This window comes from Neofelis nebulosa, chromosome 5, assembly GCF_028018385.1.
Source record: "Neofelis nebulosa isolate mNeoNeb1 chromosome 5, mNeoNeb1.pri, whole genome shotgun sequence".
Lineage (NCBI taxonomy): Eukaryota > Metazoa > Chordata > Mammalia > Carnivora > Felidae > Neofelis > Neofelis nebulosa.
The window spans coordinates 10,962,719-10,982,848 of record NC_080786.1 but is presented as its reverse complement, the minus strand read 5'-3'; the positions used below and the strand labels follow the sequence as shown (position 1 = coordinate 10,982,848).

At 47.8% G+C, this 20,130-nt stretch overlaps 1 protein-coding gene across 1 annotated transcript in view; it reads left to right on the top strand.

Annotated features, from left to right (window-relative positions):
- Positions 1-1,847: 1,847 nt before the first annotated feature.
- GPD1L (glycerol-3-phosphate dehydrogenase 1 like) overlaps positions 1,848-20,130 on the top strand; it is a 57,949-nt gene continuing 39,666 nt past the window's right edge. Inside the window, exons 1-2 of the mRNA XM_058729639.1 lie at positions 1,848-2,292; positions 15,496-15,673. Coding sequence (XP_058585622.1) covers positions 2,246-2,292; positions 15,496-15,673 — 225 coding nt within the window. The 5' untranslated portion in view covers positions 1,848-2,245. The remainder of the gene's footprint in view (positions 2,293-15,495; positions 15,674-20,130) is intronic.

Genomic DNA, 20,130 nt, shown 5'->3' with positions numbered 1-20,130 from the left:
TCAGAGCCTGGAGCCTGTTTCAGATTCTGTGTCTCCCTCTCTCCCTGACCCTCCCCCGTTCATGCTGTCTCTCTCTGTCTCAAAAATAAATAAACGCTAAAAAAAAATTTAAAAAAAGTGTTTATAATATATGCAGAAGTTACAAAGAATAACCAACCCTCCCCTCCACCCTAACCGCAATCCTGCATTTCGTGTTTGTCTTTTCCTCGTCTTCCTTTACAGTTTTACGATGCATGTATGTATCCCTACTGATACGTGTAATTTTGCCTGTTTCTATAATAAAAGAAATGGAATCATACCGCTTACCTTCTCTTCTGACTTGCTTTATTCTCTCAACATTATGTTCACGGGTTTCACCTATTTAGTTTTTGTCTTAGTCTTTGTAACCGGTCTGTAGAAATAAATGAGGACTCACTATGTTCTGGCACAATGTGTGGTGCATATCGGGTCCTCAGTAAACAATGGGTGACAAGGCTTTGAAGGATATACCCACAGAATAGCCGGCAGCTCATTACCATGCAGGTGTCATTGCGACATTAGAGAACAGGAGTTTCGAGATGAGGTATAAAACGTTCAGGCAAAGGCGAAAAATGGATCACTTGGTATGAATTTTTGCAATGCACGGATACTCCCCAAGTCCATAAATTCATTATTTGACAACCTCATCTCCTAACAAAAATGCAAGAAAAAACTAATAAAGCTTGAAAAGTCTATTTTTCATATCCTCCCTGCCTAGATGTCTTTCCATTAGCTCAAATAATTGAGAGCAAACCATCAGTGAAGGAATGGAGAAAATCTGTCTCACCCACTCCTTTAAGTATTCCCTTAAATAAACAGCGTAAGTAATAAACATAAATCTTTCGGGGCGCCTGGGTGGCGCAGTCGGTTAAGCGTCCGACTTCAGCCAGGTCACGATCTCGCGGTCCGTGAGTTCGAGCCCCGCGTCAGGCTCTGGGCTGATGGCTCGGAGCCTGGAGCCTGTTTCCGATTCTGTGTCTCCCTCTCTCTCTGCCCCTCCCCCGTTCATGCTCTGTCTCTCTCTGTCCCAAAAAAAAAAAAAAAAAAAAAAAAATCTTTCATAACGATGCAAAAATGAAAACAAAAATAATTGTTAATCCTCTGAGCATCAAACATAATGGGCCTAGTACTTTTCTAGGGATTAGAGCATTCGTTTCTTCAACCAGTCTCACTGATTTTTAAGCTCTTTGGTTCTCATCTTTACTGCCTTTTGCAATCATCTTGAACTGGAAAGAATTCTGATGCTTGTGTCCCATCCCGGGAGATTCTGATGATCTGGGGTGGTGCCCGGGCACGGCGATTTTTCAAAGCTCCAGAGAGCCACTTGTGTAACCCAGCGTCTAGCACGGTGCCTGGGGGAAAGTGACACTCAGAACGAATAAAGAATGTTCTATTTGTTAGGAAGAAGTAGCCTCAGACCCACAAGCTCTCCAGGAATCCTGGCAAAGATAACGAGGAGGCACGTCCTGCCAAGCAAGTGGGGGAGTGCGATGCCGCAGGTGCCCAGGCCTCTCTCTCTCTTGACTACCCAAAAAGTGTCCATTCTGAAGCTCACGTACAGTCCAGCTACGTCCAGAAGGCCCCAGAAAACACAAATTCACTACGCAGTTCAAGGGGTGCCAGGCTGTTTCCTGTCTCCACAAACGAGGCAGAGCCTCAAGAGGCAGGTGTGGGTACTTTGCGCTCCAGGTCGGTCGACTCTAGAGTCACCCTGGGATCCTCTCGGTTCCAAGCTGCAGCCTAGCCGCTCTTCCCGCGTGGGGAGAAGAACGCGAGCCGGGGTGGGCACCACGCCGGGTCCGGAAGGGTTTGCTCCGCGGGGACGGGGCTGCAGCCCCTGGCGCTGCGAGACAGCAGCGGCGCAACCACCCACGTCTGCACGTGGCGCGGCGGCGGCCGCTGTCCGGGGGCAGGAGGCTGCGGAGGGCGGCGGGGCGAGGACTACAAGTCCCGGCATGCCTCGGGCAGGGGCGGGTCGGCGCCGGAGCCGAGCCCGGAGGCCGGCCAGGCTCAGGCGTGCGCAGTGGTTCTCGGGAGTGGCTGGGCGGGCCCTCCCAGGCTGTCAGCTGTGGCCCGGGGCGCCCGGGCGGCGGTGGTCGCGGCCATTGGCGGAGAGGCGGGAGGGGCGGGGCCCTCGCGAGCCGCTGTGGGCAAAGCCGTGGGCGCGGAGGCAGGCGGGCGGCCGGCTGGGGAGGCACGGGCCGGGCTGCTGCGTTCCAGCCTGGCGATGGCAGCGGCTCCCCTGAAAGTGTGCATCGTGGGCTCGGGGAACTGGTGAGCGGCGGCGGGACGGCGGCGCGGGCTCCGCCTCCAGGAAGCCCCTCTCCCGGGCGGGCTAGGGCCGCGCGTCCCCGCCGCAGCGTGGGCACCGGGCACCGCGCGCAGGGAGGCGGGGCGGGCGGCCTCGCGGCCGGGCTGGGCACGGCGCGCCCGGGAGGCCGCGCCGAGGCACTGGTCCGGGAGGCCCTGGGCCCGCGTGCCCGCGGGGGGCAGCGCGGCGAGAGGGCACTGCGCGTCGGCGGGCACCTGTCTGCGCTCTCGTCACCGCGCGGCGGGCGCACGGAGGCCACCTGCTCGCCACGCCCGGGTGTCTTGCGCACCATTCTGAGAGCGTTCTCCATTCTCGGCGGATCGCCGGGGTGGAGGAATTGGTGGAGACTCGAGCATTTTTACCGTAGTTTCGTTGTTGAGGAAACCAAGGCAGAGGGGGGGGTTGCTGAAGGGCGCTTGCCACCCAGGTCGTGGGCGGGACCAGCGTTGCCCTTCCAAGTGCGGGTCTCGCCCACCGCTTCTGATGCGTCCTGTATCTCAGTAAGGTTGTACAGATAAGAAAATCCAAGTTCCAACAGGCCTGGCTCCCGGAGTAGTCCAGCGGCGTTGGGAATTCTCGGGAGGCATATTTGCGAAGCTTCACATCTCCGTTAGGCTGTATTTGACTTTTCACATTTATACCAGCACTTTGTGACAGGCGCTCTTCTAAGCACTTTGTAAATGTCAGCCCTTTTAGTTCCCTTTATCAAACTTTGCTTCTCTTGTGCGTTGGGTGAGTGTAGAGGAAAGTGGGGCCAGGTGGGAGGGAGGAAGCGGAATGTAATACAGCCTCTGATATTTTCAGTTACTTTCCCATTGTTGCACTTTTTTTTCCCCCATACATCCGAGGGACTGGTATAGAATAAATAGTACAGAGTTGTGCCCTTTCAGTCCTTGAAGTAAACCTTATCTGGTTCTCCACTTTTCCATCCCGGCAAGGCCAGTGGCCTCTCTCGGTGCCACCACCCCCCCCCCCGCCCCCCATCACCCATAGTAATGATTTATTTCATTATCTGTTTCCACCCCTCCCTATCCAGCTCTTGAGGACAGCATCTACCCTGGTGCCCGGCATATGCTAAATAAAAATTAAACGAATGTTTGAAAACTAACTTTTAAAAATGTAATTATATTGATTATGTAATATATTCACATTCAAAAACCAGAAGTTACCAAACACCCTGCAGAAAAACCCAGTGAAATATCTTACACTCAGACTTGTTTCCCAGGTTATCTCCCGGAGGAAAATCAGTATTATCAGTTGCTTCTGGCCTTTGTGAAGAGACCCCATCAGATGCAAGTGAATGCTTACATATAGCCCTTTCCTTCTCTGCCCTGCAAATACTAGGGTATTATGACTTTTTCTGTAAACTCCCTTTTTCGACCAACCACAGGGTTCTACGCAACATTTATTGGAGTTGGTACCTATCCACTGCAAAGCTTCATTTGGACTTGCAGGTTGGCTTTGCCAGTTTAGATCCCAAGGTCACTTGAATGAGATTACAGCGGCCCTGTTGGCCATGGGACTGGAAAAGCACTGTTAGCACGTGTTCTTTTGACACTGGTTTCCTCTTCTGTAAGAGGACACAGAACCACGGATGACAGAGCCTTTTCCTAATTTGCAAGGTGCCGAAGTAGCACAGCTTTGCCATGCTGTGTTTGGGCCTGGAGCTGGAGGAGTGAAGCAAGCCTCCTGCCCCCTCCAGCGGGATTTGGCTACCTTCCCACGACTTCACACTGATGTACTTGACTGTTTTCTTGGCCCACTTCAGCCCAAGGAAATGGAGTAGAACTTGGCTGGTGACCTTAGAGCACAGCAATTGAGAAATGTGCCATCCTGATGGTTTAGGCCAGCTGCCCAGCTCCCTTAATTATGGGATCAGACAGGAACATTGTTGCTTCCCTTCCACTGCCCTGGGTGCGGAGCCACTCCAGTCCTAGAGAGAGGATCGCGACCTCCCCGGAGAGATTCAGAAATTCAGGAACTGAAAACAGCTTACGGAGGCTCCATAGGGCCTGTGGGGCATTCAGCTCTCTCTGGTCAGTAGGCATGTGTTTGCCCCATGTAGGTCCTGTGGCCTTTCCACAATTGCACATAATCCCTGCCTGAAAGGAATTTACCTTCAGGGCTGAGATAAGTTGGAAGATAAATTCAAAAGAAAGGTAAAGTGGAATGAAATATCTGTCACAAGGTTCGATGTTACGTTTTAAATAGTGTTTCTTAAAATGTGGTCCAAAGGCCACTTGCATCAGAATTATCACCGAGGCTACTACCTACCCTTGAGGACTCACATTCCCTGCGGTGGGGACGGATTTTTTTTCCTTACCGGACTTTAGCCTTTTGCGAATTTTAAAATATTATCTAGAAGATGGACCTGCCCTTCCAGATTTGATCCTTACTTGCAGAATGGGAAGTGGCCTAAGCAGTGTTTAAACTTGGGACTGGGCAGTAGCTGAGGGAGCTTATGTAAGTAAAGGTGTTGTCACATCTAAACCCAGAGCTGTCATCCTCACATTCGAGTGCCTCCCCCACGTAAACGATCATTAATTGCAATATGGACAACGGAAGACTGAATCTAGCTGACTTGACCGGGAGCTTCAGCCAGGAATGACATGGGAGTCACATAAAGGGGTTGTGTAACATGCCCCTGTCCTGTCCTTTGGCACCTCCTTTCCTGTAGACGGGTCAGAGACGGGAGGCCAGAGGTGGATGCAGGGCGGCGCTTCCTGACCTGCACGACTTTGCAAGGCCCTGGTAACTCAGAAAAACAACAACAAAACAAAACAAACCCCAAAGCTTCGTAAGTTCCTCCAAAGATGAAACGAAGTTTCTTTACCAGAAGGTTGGGAAAATGACCCAGACACAGGGCAAGATTCGGTGCTAGAACTAAAACCTCAGGGCTGTATTTACACCCAAACCTCTGGGTGGTAGGGAGCATGTGTCTAAGTCCCAAACCTCCTTTGGAGGCAGTGTGGTACAATGAGTGGTCTAAGGAGGGGCTTGGGATTCCCACTCCTTGGGTTTCAGTCCTGGTCCCCTACTTGGCAGCTGTAAGGTCTTGAGCAAACTGTGTCTTCGAGAATCCTTGGTTATGATATTGGTACCTGCTATCTAGGATTTTGGTCAGGATTAAATGGCGTGACTCAGGAAGAGTACAGAGAGACTGGCACTCAGTAGACGTCAGCTACCGTTATCACTGTGTTTATTGGATCAACCTTGACCGGTACCATCATTAAGTCACCAAATGATCCGGTTGGACTCTGACCAAGAAGCAGAGGCAGAGAAGGGAGAGAAGGTAAAAGACAACGAGCGTAACTGATACGCAGCTGGAGGAATTTGATGAGTTATCTCTTGCCCTTGTTTTCACCATCACCCCACAGCTTGACTGAAGGTCAGGGAGAGCTTTGGCCTACTTTGGACTGAAGACTGAAGCTGAATGTGTGTGGACTCTTTTTTTGTTCTGCTGGAACCATCTGGAATGTAGCTCTGTGGCCCTTAGCCCACTTCTGTCACTCTTTGGTCTGTGTTACTCAGTTTCTGTGCTGAGTTTTGCTACATGCCCACTCAGAGGCCATCTGAGTGGCTGTAAATTAGCTCCTCTGGGGTCAGAAATAAGCCCTTCCCTGTCCACAGGTGGCACTGATGTACCTCTCTGCTTTGGAAGCTGGAGGAACAGTTTAGTGACAGGCTGGGTGGGAGTTGAACTGAGAAAAGATCCAGAGTTCCTCTGTGAACCAGAGTAAGAAGTTTGTACAGCTAAAAAAGAGAAAGCCCTGATACTTAATCTCCTATTTCCATCACCTCTTAACTGAACCCTTTTCAGTACAGAAGGTCCCCAACGTATGATGGTTTGACTTGCACTTTTTCAACTTTATGCTTTGTAAGTATTCAGTAGAGGGGCGCCTGGGTGGCTCTGTCGGTTAGGTATCAGACTTCGGCTCCGGTCATGATCTCACGGCTCGTGGGTTCTAGCCCCGCGTCAGGCCCTGTGCTGACAGCTCGGAGCCTGGAGCCTGTGCTTCGACATCTGTGTCTCCCGTCTGTCTCTGCCCCTTCCCTGCTCATGCTCTGTCTCTCTCTCCCTCCCTCTCAGAAATAAACAAACATTAAAAAAAATATATTTATGAGTATTCAGTAGATACCATCCTTTGAATTGTGACTTTGGCTCTTCTCCAGGGCTGGCGCCATGCAGTGGATCCCCTGGCATGGTGCCAGGCAGCGGCTACAGCCCCTGGCCAGCCACCGGTCACAAGGGTGACCAAGCAGTACGTGGACAGCCATTCTGTATCCACATGGCCATTCCGTTTGTCACGTTCAGTGCGGGGTTCAGTCATTTACTTGAGCTAGCCAACGCTTCTTTGTGAAACAGGCTTTGTGTTCGATATTTTTGCCCAACCACATGCTAATGGAAGTGTTGGGGGCTTGTTGAAGCTATGGTGTTTGAGAGGTTAGGGATACCAGGTATTTTAGGATATTTTAAACTTACAATGGATCTATTGGGACATAACCCCATCATAAGCTGAAGAAGATCGGTATAAAAAATCATGGCTACTTGTTAGGGGTGTGTCAGAAGCCCTCAGTTCTCTCTGACCTTTCACCTCTGCCAGCCTTATTCTATTCCGCTTCCTTCCCTCCCTGGGAGGTCATTTTCTGTACGTCAGGTGTGTGCATTTCTTCATTTAAGCCTCCTAACAAGTCTGTGCAGTACTATATTACCCCTATTTTAGGTGACAAAATGGAGATCAAGAGAAGACCATTTGAGGTCAGTGGTTCATAAGGTGGAGTTGAAGCTTCGATGCTTAATGGCTGTGTTTCCATAAATTCTTGTCCTTTTCAGCGAGAAGCATTCGTGTACCTGAGGACAAACCTCACTGTCGTGGAAATATTGACTATCTCCTATCTGACCCTCCCCACAAAAGTTAATATAACAGTATTCCAATCAAGAGAAATCAAATTGGGGGTGCCTGGGTGGTTCAGTCGGTTGAGCGTCTGACTCTTGAATTCAGCTCGGGTCATGATCTCATGGTTGTGAGCTCAAGCTCCACACTGGGTGTGAGGCCTATTTAAAAAACAGGGAAAAAAAAGAAAAATCAAATTGAGGGGCACCTGGCTGGCTTAGTTGGTAGAACACGGAACTCTTGATCTCGGCGTTGTGGGTTTGAGCTCCACGCTGGGTGGAGAGATTACTTAAAAATAAAATCTTCAAAAAAGGAAGAAAGAAAGAAAGAATGAACAGATTGAAACGACGCCTTGAAAATCATTGTTTCCCCCCAGAGCAGGCACTCCCCCTCTTGTACACATGGCAGATGATCATAGTTTACTATTTTTAAGGCAACTCGTCTTCCTAAAATTAATCTAGCAAATTGTTAGAAAAACCTTACATCTGAGTGAAAAATCTGTCACTTCCAACTTTCACTCCTTAATCTCTGAGCATTGCCTTGGTGAACCCACTCTCTTTTCTTAAATTTCGGTTGCCATCATTCTCTTTTGGGGCTCAGTCCCTTCCACATTTGGGATCTGGGAACTGAATCCATTTTTTTTTTAATTTTTTTAAACATTTATTTATTTTTTGAGAGACATTCATGATTCTTGGGATCAACAATCCGAACTAAGCTGGGAACTTCTTCTGCTGGTCTAGCCTGGTCTCACTCATAAGGCTGCAGTCCAGTGTTGGGTTGCCTGGGATTCTTGGTTCTAGGTGACGTCCTTTGTGTGTCTGGCAGGGAGCAGGCTCCTGCCAGCTGACAGGAGTGACTGGGCTGTGTGTCTCTCATTCGTCAGCAGGCTAGTTCGGACTTCTCTATTTGGTGGTTAGATTCCACCAGCGGCAAGAGGGGGTTCCTATAATTATGGTACCTCGTGTAAGTGGGACCATACAGTATTTGTCTTTCTTGTAGCTGGCTTGCTTCACTTAGCATAATGTCCTCAAGGCTCATTCCTGGTGTAGCGTGTGTCAAAATGTGTTTCCCTTTTAAGGCTGAAAAATATTTCACTGTGTTTATGTAGGACATTTTGTTTATTCATTCATCCATTAGTGGACACTTGGGTTTCTTCCACCCTCTGCAGATAGTACAGAACCCTGTAAATACTGTGTTCTTTCCTCTACGTATGTACCAATGGCAAAGTTTAATATATAAATTAGGCACAGTAAGAGATTAACAATAATAACGAATAAAATAGAACAATTATAACGAGACTGTAATAAAAGTTACGTGAATGTGGTTCATCACTCTCAAAATACCTAAGTGTCCTGTCGTCGCCTTTCTTGTGGTGATGAGAGATGGCCGGCTATCTGCCCACACCAGGGACCTGGCACCCGGGGGGGGTGGGGGTAGGGGGTAAGTGAAACCACAGAATGGAAAGGGCAGATGAGGGGGACCACTGTAATGCTGCTCTGAATATGGGTGTGCAGACATCTGAGTGCCTGCTTTCAGTTCTCTTGGGTACACACCGTGAGGTGGAATTGTTGGATAATACAGTAATTCTATTTTTGGTTTTTTGGCCAACCACTGTGTTGCTTTCCATAACAATTGCCCTGTTTTACATTCCCGCCAGCAGTGCACAAGGGTTCCAATTTCCGCACGCGTTCACTAACATTCGTTATTTTCTGGGTTTGTTTGGGTTTTTTTTCCCCTGTAGTAACCATCTTAATGGGTGCGAGGTGGTATGTATTTTGTTAATTGCCCGTCATGTGGAGTGTACAATTTTGCATTCTTTTTTTTTTTTTTTTTTGGTTAAATGTAACATTCTACCTTAAGCTTTTTCCTCGGCCCTTTTGAATTTTGATAGATGGAAAGGCTTTTTTTCATGTTTCCCCCTCCTTTTCTTTGTGAAGTTGTTCACATTGATCTTTTTCCCTCTGTGGTTTCTTCCTTTGATTTTAAGCTTAGAAAGCTTCCCTATCCAGAGATCAAATGAACATTCACCAAGTTGAATCAGTTTTTAAAATACTTCATTTTTCACATTTGCATCTAATACTCTGGCATTTGATTGTACTTTAAAAAGCCCTTGAACGCAAAGAATTACACAAAATGTTAACAGTAGTTCTCCCTGGGTGGTGAGATTATTCATAATTGTCTTTTCATCTTTCATGTATTGCTTTTATGAGTATAAAAGCAGATGTTATTTAAAACAAAATTGACCACCCTTTTCTGTTGGTTCCATAGTTAAGATCAGCTCTAGAAGAGACTGGGGCATGGAATGTGGAAAATCTGGCTGAACCCTTGTTAATTCTTCTCGCTGGGCCTCAGTTTCCTTAGTAAAAAGAAGGAGGGACTGGAGGGTCCTTTCTGGCCAAGAAGGATTTTGCACTCTGTGAAGAATTCTGTCAAGTTTGCTCCTAACTTGATAGGTGGCCATTCCTTGGCTGATGGAGCACATCCCCAGCCTGCTGAAAATACTCAGCTCTTTAGAGAAGAAGGGGCCAGAAGGCAAGAGAGTGAATGCCAAGGGGTCAGGTGGGCATGCCAAGCTGGAGGTTAGGACCTCCAGCAGGTGGGTGTCTATCCAGCTGGGACCCAGGGAGGGAGAGCAGAGTGTTGAAGACATGGCCTGGAGCGTGACTCTTGGTCTACCTGGGTGGTCTCTGGGCTTCGGTTTCTTCGTGTAAAAAATGGGGATAATAATAGATGGATATTGTAATATATGTAATACATATACTATGTAATAATCATTATATATGATGATAATATCAACTTCCTCAAAGGGTTGCTGAGGAATGAAACATAATATGGGTAAGGTGTTTAAAGTAGTGCTTTGGTGGTAATATTGCAGTATATAAATGTATCAAATCAACAAGTTGTACATCTTAAACTTACACAATGTTATATGTCAATGATATTTCAATAAAAACGGCAACAGAAACCAGTGCCTGACATCTGGTAGGCCTACCCCTTTCTGGGCTGGCCCCCACCCCTGCCCTCTGCACCTTCTCCTCCCTCCCCCGCAATGCCACCCTCTCCCTCCCTTTCTCCCCCACTGTCTCCTCCCCTGTCTCTCCCTCTCCTTCCTTGACCTCTCCCCTTCCCCCTCTCCCGCTCTTTCCTCCTCCCCCCTCCTCCTCCTGTCCCTACTAGTGTTGGTTCCAGGGAAAAGCAGAAGATAATCTCTGGGCCCCACCTGTTCCTGCACCTTTGCTCCAGGGCCTGGAAGGCTCCGCACCTCCCCACGGTGAAGCCCTCTCCCCGCCGCAGAGTTCAGCCCTAGTTGTGCTTCCTCCCAGCTCTCCCTGACCTCTCTGATGTGTCACCGTGTCATCTGCTTAGCCACTTTGGTCACCGTGGCACAGTTACTCTTCTTTGTGCGCGTGCCGCAGCGACGCCAGTTTCCATTCACCACTCTCCAAACTCCCTGAGGGTGCGGACTCGCCTAGCAGTGTCTACACTTGTTAGGTGTGCACCATGCATTTCAACAAAGGATGGCTCTGCACCAAGGCAGATATAAAATGGCGGAAGGCGTGGGCTTTGGAGACAGATCTGGATCAGAACTGCTGGCTCTAGATGGGCAGCGTAACCTTTGGGTAACTTACTGTCTGATCCTCAGCTTATTCACCTGTGAAGTTAAAGGGGATAATGAGGACCTCTCTTGGGGCTGCAGTAAAGATTAAAGGGAGATCTTAAGTCCCAGTAGGTAGCGGGCACAGGAACATCCCTCCTCATGGGTGTCCCTTCTAAACTCATTTGAATAGCATTGTAGAAGTTGCAAATCAGTCTCCATGATCTATCTTTCTTTTCTTTTCTTTTCTTTTCTTTTCTTTTCTTTTCTTTTCTTTTCTTTTCTTTTCTTTTCTTTTCTTTTCCTTTCTTTCTTCCCTTTCTTCCTTTCTTTCCTTCTTTCTGTTTATTTATTTTTGAGAGCGGGGGAGGGACAGAGAGAGGAGACACAGAATCCGAAGCAGGCTCCAGGCTCCGAGCTGTCAGCATAGAGCCCGACGTGGGGCTCAAATTCCGTGAACCACGAGATCATGAGTTGAGCTGAAGTCGGTGGCTTAACTGACTGAGCCACCCAGGCGCCCCTAGTCCGCACAGTTTCGCGGGAAATGTGATTTTATACATCTAGGTAAAGACTCAGGACTGGCCGCAAGCAGACCTGAGTCCCTCTTCCAGTTCTGCCAGTACCTGGTTGCGTGATAGAAGGTCAGAGTGACTCCGATCCTCCCTGTCTTAATCTTCAAGGTGAAAAGTTTGGACAGGATTAAACTTCTGTCTGGCAGGCTCTACCCTTATGGCTTTGGCTCTGCTTCACCCCTGCGTTATTTGCTTATTACACTTTGTTTAAAAGTTGACTTTAACGGAAAACCTTCTATCACTACTGTAAATATCACATGTAGGAGGTGACAACAACCAGTAGAACGAGAACAGAACAGCGTTACAGATTTCTTGCCAAATACTACTTTTCCCCTGCCAAGGCTCAGAGTCTGAGGCACTTGGCGACTTTGTGAAGAAGGGAAACTAGCACATGCTAGAGAGATGGGGACAACACAGCAGCACTTAAATGAGACATTCTGCACTCTCTCAGAGGGCCATAGGAGTTGAAAGGGCACAAGTGAGTCAGTGTCCTTTGGTGGTGTGTGTGGGAGTAGCACTCAGCCCGCCGGGGGTACACCTGTTCCTCACCTTGGAAGACACTGGACGCAGTCATAGACCCCGGAAAGGACCTGGAAGGTCGCTGTCCCACCTGTCGTTTAGGAGCTGAATGAGCCGGGCCAGGTGTGGAAATGGCTGCCTGCGCCCTTGACCCCTGCAGTGGGAGATCCGTGCCTGGCTATGCTTGTGCAGTGGCACAACACTGAAACAGGGAGAGCTCCGCCAGTGTGGTCAGGGAAGCCCCGCTCCAACCACAAGCAAGCCACGTACGAACTAACTGCCTTCGTGGACTATAGCCAGTACTTTAGTTTAAGCTCAGTTCTAGTACCTGTGAGTGTTTTGGGACCGGCTCTCTGCAGGCCAGCCCCCTTTTTGTTTGTTGTTTCTTGTGTTTTCGTGTGGTTTGTTGTGTGTTTTTTTTAGAACAGGGTACGTCACTTGCAATAGCCTCCAGTCCCTTCCAAACGCTCAGGTTCCTCCAGACCACTTCGTTTGCTCTATTTGATCCTGTTCCTTCATGTTGGTGGGAAGTAGGGGGCGCCTGGGTGGCTCAGTCGGTTAAGCCCGTGACTCGACTTCTGCTCAGGTCGTGATCTCACGATCCATGGGTTCAAGCCCTGCGTCAGGCTCTGTGCTGACGGTGCAGAGCCTGCTTGGGCTTCTGTCTCTGCCCCTCCCCTGCTCATTCTCTCTCTCTCACCGTCTCTCTCTCTCTCTCTCTTCTGAAACAAATAAACATTAAAAAAAAAAAAAGTAGTAATAATACCTATGGAATGAACACAGCTAGTATCCTTTCAGAGTCACAAAGGAGTTTGGGGTGTAGATTATACATACTTCCTTTTTAAAAAAAAACAGCTTTTTTGAAGTGTAATTGATACATAAAAATCACTGGACATATTGTGTGCAGTTTGATGGGTTTGGAGATATGGATATACCTGTGAAACCACCACAAATCAAGGTGATAAGTATCTTGGATAAAAATGAAAATTACAAAATAGAAAATAAAAACAAATGATAAACATTTATTTCCTAAAATAAAAAGCTTCTGACTGCCCCCTTTCCACATTTTTGGTGGTGAGAACACTCAGTATGATGTCAGCTGAGGGTTCGTCATATATGGCTTTTGTTATGTCAAGGCGGATTATACTTTTGGTGGTTTTGTAAACAATACTGAAGAAAGGTGGACAGCAGGGGCACCTGGGTGGCTCAGTCAGTTAAGCTTCTGACTTAAGCGCAGGTCACGATCTCATGGTTCATGAGTTTGAGCCCCATGTCGGGTTCTGTGCTGACAGCTCAGCCTGGAGCCTGCTTCGGATTCTGTCTGTCTGTCTCTCTCTCTGCCCCTCCCCTGCTTGCACTCTGTCTCTCAAAAATGAATAAATGTTAAGAAGAAAAGAAAGCTGGATAGCAAACAAAATATTTGGTTCAATGTGGAGATTTTACCAGATTGTAAAAGAGCTTAAAACAATAAAATACCGTGTTTTAAGTACTGATCTTAAAAACAAAAGCAGATTATTGTGTAAGTTAATCAGAAAGAACAAGACGAGGCCTTACAGACACCCCAGAATGTTTCTGTTCTTCTCCTTGCTACATTTGTCCTGGAATTAAACTCCATGCTTCTTCCCACGATCCCGATCACCTTCCCTTTCCTAAGATAAATGGATAAACCAAGCTAGTTGTTCTCAACTTTGGCTGTAAATTAGATTACCTGGGAGCTTTAGAAATCCGGAGTCCCGGGCCACACCCCAGACCAATGAAACCTGTACTTCCAGAGTCAGATGGGGCCTCAGTAGTTTTTAAAGCTCCACGGGGACTGACGGGGCCGCCAGCCTGGAGAACTACTGCTCTGCACCACAGGCCCCGGACTTTGGTGCTGCCCTCCCTCACAAAAGAAAGCAAAGCTCTGTAGCTTTACCTGTGAAATTCTTACTCGAAGCCAGCAGGACAGTTTGTTAGCTAAATACCTATTAATCCGATTCTCCTGACGCTTTGTAGAAGAGAGGCCAAGATTCTCCCCACGATCACTATCACCCTTATGCTAATCTGGGAAACAGCTGCTCATGAACTCCCGTGGCGGTCACAGCTCAGGCTCACAGAGGCGTTCCTGGGCATTGAGTAACTCCCACAAGGTCACAGAGAGCAAGTGTGATTCTGGGCAAGTGAGCAAACTGACACGGGGCATTGGGCACTAGGAATCCAAATGTAGTAAATCCGGCGGGAAAATAAGCCAGAACCACTAGATCCCTCCGTGTGATCTTACTGGAATACATTTGCTCCTGTCTTTACAAACTCCTCTTGGGGAAACCAAGCATCTGCAGCCAAAGGCAAACCTGTAGCATCTGCTGAAATGAGTTAGTTCCGAAAATTCAAATGACTGTTGCAACTGTTAAGCACTAAGCCCGTCAGACCATGTCTGTACATCCTTTGGGGTTCACTGGTGCTGAAAATGACATGACAAAAATAAGTAGGGAAACTCCAGTTACATCACACGCGAGGTCATCCAGGGATCTTGTTCTGCCTCCTCCCTGGTCTCACCAATAACTTCATCCAATCACCCATGCACTCATTCATCCCCGTTATCACATATTTACTGGGTGCCTACTGTGTATAACACATTGGGCTAGATGCCAGTGATTCAGTAGAGAAAAGGTGATGTGTTCTCTGCTCTCAAAAGCTTACCACCCACTCAGAGAAGTGACCGAGGTAGAAGGACTTGCTTCCCGCACCAGGAAAGTGACTTTCTCCGTTCACAGTCATCCCGGCCGAATCAGCCGCCCGTGGCCCACTGTGCACTCAGCGTCGTGAGATGGGCATAGAGATGCCTGGGCTGACCAGGAACAGAGCTGCTGCGGTGGCCACCAGCCCCAGACCCGTGTCCATTGTCCAGACGACCGGTGTCAGCTAGTTGAAGTGCCTTCTCTTCCCCTGTGGCAAAGCCTGTGGGATGCCAGTTAGTTACCAGAATGTGCTTGGAGAACAGAGATGCAGGATAAACCGGGAGTTTGTCGGGCGAGAGGCCGGCTGGGTGGACGTCTGCTGGGGGGACCAAATACCCAGGCATCTGAGCCTCGCGCCCTTGCCCTGCTCCTTTTCTGGAAGTCACTCAGGTCCTTGTCTTTCCATTAGACTGTAACTTAGGCCTTTGCACTTCACCAGAACAGAATTTGTTCTACGGTAGCTACATTTTAATCTCATGACGGATGTGAAACAGAGCCTGGTTGCCTCGGAGGCTTGGGGTACACTCCAGGTTTTATTTTTATGTCGTCTTCTAGGTGGGTTTCTCTTCTGCCTGTGATACTGTCTTCCAAGATAGGTTGATGCTTACTAGTTTCAAGGGGTGCTGTTTTTGAGCTTGTACCAAGTGCTGGGGGCTTTTCTGATCACGGGGGGTGGGGAGGGTGTTCCTTCCAAGTGAAAACAACTACGCTTCCAATGGCTTGTGGCTGATAGGACATCACCTGTTAAGTTATAAACCCAGTGCTTGAATCAGAGTCAGAACAGGATTCTTCTCAATTATAATTGAATGCTTTTTCTCTTCTGCCCAAGTGAGTTTAATTTCTTTCTTCTTCACTGTTTCTTTTGTAGGGGTTCAGCTGTTGCAAAAATAATTGGTAATAATGTCAAGAAACTTAAGAAGTTTGCCTCCACAGTCAAGATGTGGGTCTTTGAAGAAACCGTTAATGGGAGAAAACTGACAGACATTATAAATAATGACCATGAAAATGTGAAATATCTCCCAGGACACAAGCTGCCAGAAAATGTGGTAAGACTTTGGGGTAGATAGTAGTACTTTGGGTCAATTCTGAAAGTTACGCTTGGCTGAGTTCGCACTTGGGGCTTGGGGGAGTGGGAAAACTATTTCCTCCCTTCCTCCTTTGTTCCTTTCTACCACCAGCTTCTTGGCTTGGTCAGTTTTGGTTTGCCTGACTCTGAAGATGGGCTTTCTATTCGTTTGCTAAGGCTGCCGTAAGAAAGTACAATAGGAAAGGTGGCTTAAACAACAGAAATTTATTTCCTCACAGTTCTGGAGGGTTCAAGTCCAAGATGAGGGTGTCGCCAGGCTGGTTTCTTTTGAGGCTCTCTGACTTGGAGATGGCCGCCTTCTTCCTGCACCTTCACATGGCCTTCCTTCTGTGTGTCTGTGTCCTAACCTCCCCTTCTTACGAGGACACGAGTCATGTTGTATTAGGGCCCACTCTAGTGAACTCATCTTGATGTAATCACCTCTGCAATGACTCTGTCTTTAAATATAGTCATATTCCGAGCTACTAAGGTTAGTAATTCAACATACGACTTTTGCGGGGAGGGGACACAGTTCAGCCCATCGCAGGCTACTCTCTTGGCATGCAAAGTGTCGGTCCCATCAAAGATGGAGCTAACAACCTTTGCCTTCTGCCACTTGTGATGCCCCTGTCCTGATATTCCCTTTCTAAGTACATAGACTTGAGTCTACTTGTGAGGACAGCTAGTGCAACGGTCTGTAATTAAAATTAGGGTCAAGGCCTAAATTACAGAAGGAGATTGGAGAAAATAGAAAATTGTAAGACTGACAGTTTAAAATTCAGGCTTATTAGGCTGAGAGGGAAAAATACAGGTTAATTGCCTGGCCTCATTCCAGGGACTTGGAGGAAATGGGGGGAGGAAGAAATGAGCAAGAGAAACAAAAAGCGTGCACTGTGCTGCTAGCCTGAGATGCGTGGAATCTGTGAACTTCTGTTGCCAGATTCGCCCCTTGGTGGTTTTCTGCAGTCGTCTGAAAAGCAGACCATTGTGTGTGCCTGATTCCTATCTGCCTGATTCTCTGGTTAACCGGAAAAACTCTACTTTGTTAATGAAATACTCCTCCCTACATATACTTATCAATATTTATGCGCATGTACAGCTCTTGCAAAGCACAGTGACAGTTGTCAGAGACAGGAAGGGGGAGAAGATGACCGACCAGACCAGACCAGACCAACAGCAGCTTTCCTCAAGGAGCCCAGCAGGGGGACAGATTTGTAAACTGATACATGCCAGGAAGTTTGGAGATGCAAAGACCTTGCTCACTAAAGATTGTTGTTTGGCTTGTTTTTTTTTTTTTTTTCCCCCAAATGTTTAATTATTTTGAGAGAGAGAGAGAGAGTGCAGGAGCTCAAGCATGAGTGGGGGAGGGGCAGAGAAAGAGGGGGGGGAGAGAGAGAGAGAGAGAGAGAGAGAGAGAGACCCAACCAGGCTCTGGGCTATTAGCACAAGGCCCGACGTGGGGCTCCATCTCACGAACCGTGAGATCATGACCTGAGCCGAAATCAAGACTCAGATGCTTAACCGACCGAGCCACCCAGGCGCCCTTGATGTTTGGCTTTTGGTTATAGGGTACACTGCTATTAAGCACTGTGCTAAGTAGTTTATATATCTTGTCTCATTTAATGCTCTCAGTAACCCTCTTAGGTTGATACTATCAGTTTTCCTATTAGAACGATGATGTTGACTTTATGGCGGAAGAGACTGAGGCTCAGAGAAGTTAATGAACCTGCCCAGGGTCACATGGCTAGAGGCTAGGGTTTGATTCCTGGTGGACGCATCCTGTTGGATCCATTGTCTTTTGGACAATGAGAACTTTCTGCTCCGTATCACTACGCTGGGGCCGGGCAGTTATTGGTGTTGTTGGCAGGGAGAGAAAGGATCCCTACGGTTCTGAGCTCAGAAGTTAAGTTGTCCAAATATCCGAGGGGAAGAACAAAGGGAGCCTCTGTTCCCACTGCCGTGAAAGGCCTCTGAGGTCATCTCTGACCCATGCTTGGAGGAGGAAATTCCCGAGTTTCATTTCTCATTCTTGTCAGATCGATGGTTCCTTCCCTTCTATAAACCACACGCTTTATCAGTACGTTCCGTCCACTGTGCTTTGTGCCAGGCCCTTATGTACCTGTTCACTCCTGAGTGCATGAACCTGACTTTCTAGTTTTCTGTTTTTCCGCAGTTCCTGGTGCAGTGCTCAAGGAGTGCTGGGGAGGGGAACCTGCCAAGTAGGTCTGTGAAGCTGAAGCCCTTACCTGGGAGCATGGGAGCCAGGAGGGAGGAGGAGGGGAAAGAAGTAACCTAGAGGAGTCAACAGCCATTGCCACTCAGAGCCCGACCCCCACACTGACTGACTCCACCACCCACCCATGTGCCTGTGTGTGGACAGAGGGAGGAAAGGAAGTACCAGCTGCTCCCAGGACTCTGTTGATATCTGAAGCCCTGTAAGTTCGTGAAAGTGAATGTATCCATTCTCTGGTATGGACATTGGCATGGTTTCCAGCGCTTTGCTGTCATGGCCTGCGTTCGTAGGGGTGGCGTCGCAGGGTCACTGGGAACACACAACTATAATTTCACCACATCACACCACTGGTTTCCAAAGTAGTTGCACCAGTCTGGACTCCCCCCAGCATGTTTGAGGATTCACATTTTAAAAGAATGTTTGTTTATTTATTTTGAGAGAGAGAGCGTGTGAGTGCAAGCGGAGGAGGGGCCGAGAGAGGGAGACACAGAATCCGAAGCAGCCTCCAGGCTCTGAGCTGTCAGCACAGAGCCCGACGAAGGGCTCCAACCCATAAACTGTGAGATCATGACCTGAGCCGAAGTCAGACGCTTAACCTCCTGAGCCACCCGGGTGCCCCTCATACATCTGCAGTTTTGACAAGTTCCCAGGTGGTGGTGATCTGTTGCTTCAGGAACCACCCTTTGGGTACCACCAGTCTACATAATAAGTTCATATTTACTGGTGTAGTATTGGGGAATCCAGGCGGTTAACAGCTGTGTTTCTCTAGAAGCAACCTTACTTACCAGCAGTGCGTATTTATGTAACACTCTTCAGATAAGGTTGTCTGTATCTGAGGATCATTTTTCTGAATGTAGAGCCAAGGACGTAAATTTCACTTACGATCTTGGCCAAAATGCAGATTAGAAGAACAGGAGGGAACCATAATATTTTTGAACCTCTGCTATGTGCCAGCTACGACTTCGCTATGTGTGTTACTCACGTGCTGTTGTGTTTAACCTAAATACTCGCTCCCTCAAGAATGTAGGTGGGTTCCCTGTGGGTGTCCGGTTAGCTGACCAGAGATCAAGCTAGGCCAGGGTGTCCATATACGTACAGTGATAACTAATCCGGGGGGATACAAGAGAACCTTTAGGCTTCTCCACATACATTTTACCAGCTCGGTCTTAAATGATTATACATATATATATATGAGATATGAGATATATATGTGTGTGTGTGTGTGTGTGTGTGTGTGTGTGTATAAAAGCTTGGACCAAGAGCCCTGGATCCCTGAAAGTCTGAACATTAAGTGGACCAACCATGATGCCTTGGTTCTGATTTGATTATTTTTCCTCCTTACCTAGGTAAGGCAAGCCCTTTTGTTCTGAGTTGTCTTTCTGAATGTATTTCAGGATCTTTAATGGTGGACACCCTCAGAAGATTTTGACAGAAAGCCTGTGAACTAGGTCAGCATTTCTACAAGTGTCTTGATTTTGTTGAGTGGAAAAGATAGGCAAAGTCTTAGCTAAAGGTTTTATTCTGCAAGAAGGTATTCCAGTTACCAGGCTAGTTGAGGAGAGCTCTTTTTTTTTTTTTTTTTTTTTCTAATATATGAAATTTATTGTCAAATTGGTTTCCATACAACACCCAGTGCTCTTCTCAAAGAGGAGAGCTCTTTTGATACTGTGCAAGAGGAATAGTGTTCTGTGAATGGACCATGTGAACCATACAAATAGAACTCGCACTACACATTGCTTCTGTGGGCTAAACCCTCAGCACTCCACCGAGGAGAGTGAAGGAATGTCTGTACGTGCTAAGTGAGCCCCCAGTCCCATTGCTCTAGAGACCCATCGCATTCCCAGCCAACTACAAGTTGTTTGATTTATTCAAGAAGGAAATGTAAGAGACAGAAAGAAATCCAGACCAGCTGGCAGCTTCCTTGCATGTCTTTTAACAAGAGACACAGGGATGGGTGGAGTCCTTAAAAGGTAAGAATTTGGAGCATCTGGGTGGCTCAGTCGGTTGAGCATCCGACTCTTGATTTTGGGTCAGGTCATGATCCCAGGATTGTGGGATCAAGCCCTGCATCGGGCTCTGCGCTGAGTGTGGAGCCTGCTTAAGATTCTCTCTTTCTTGAGCCTAAATGTCCATCACCTGATGAATGATAAAGAAATTGTGGTTTATATACACAATGGAGTACTACGTGGCAATGAGAAAGAATG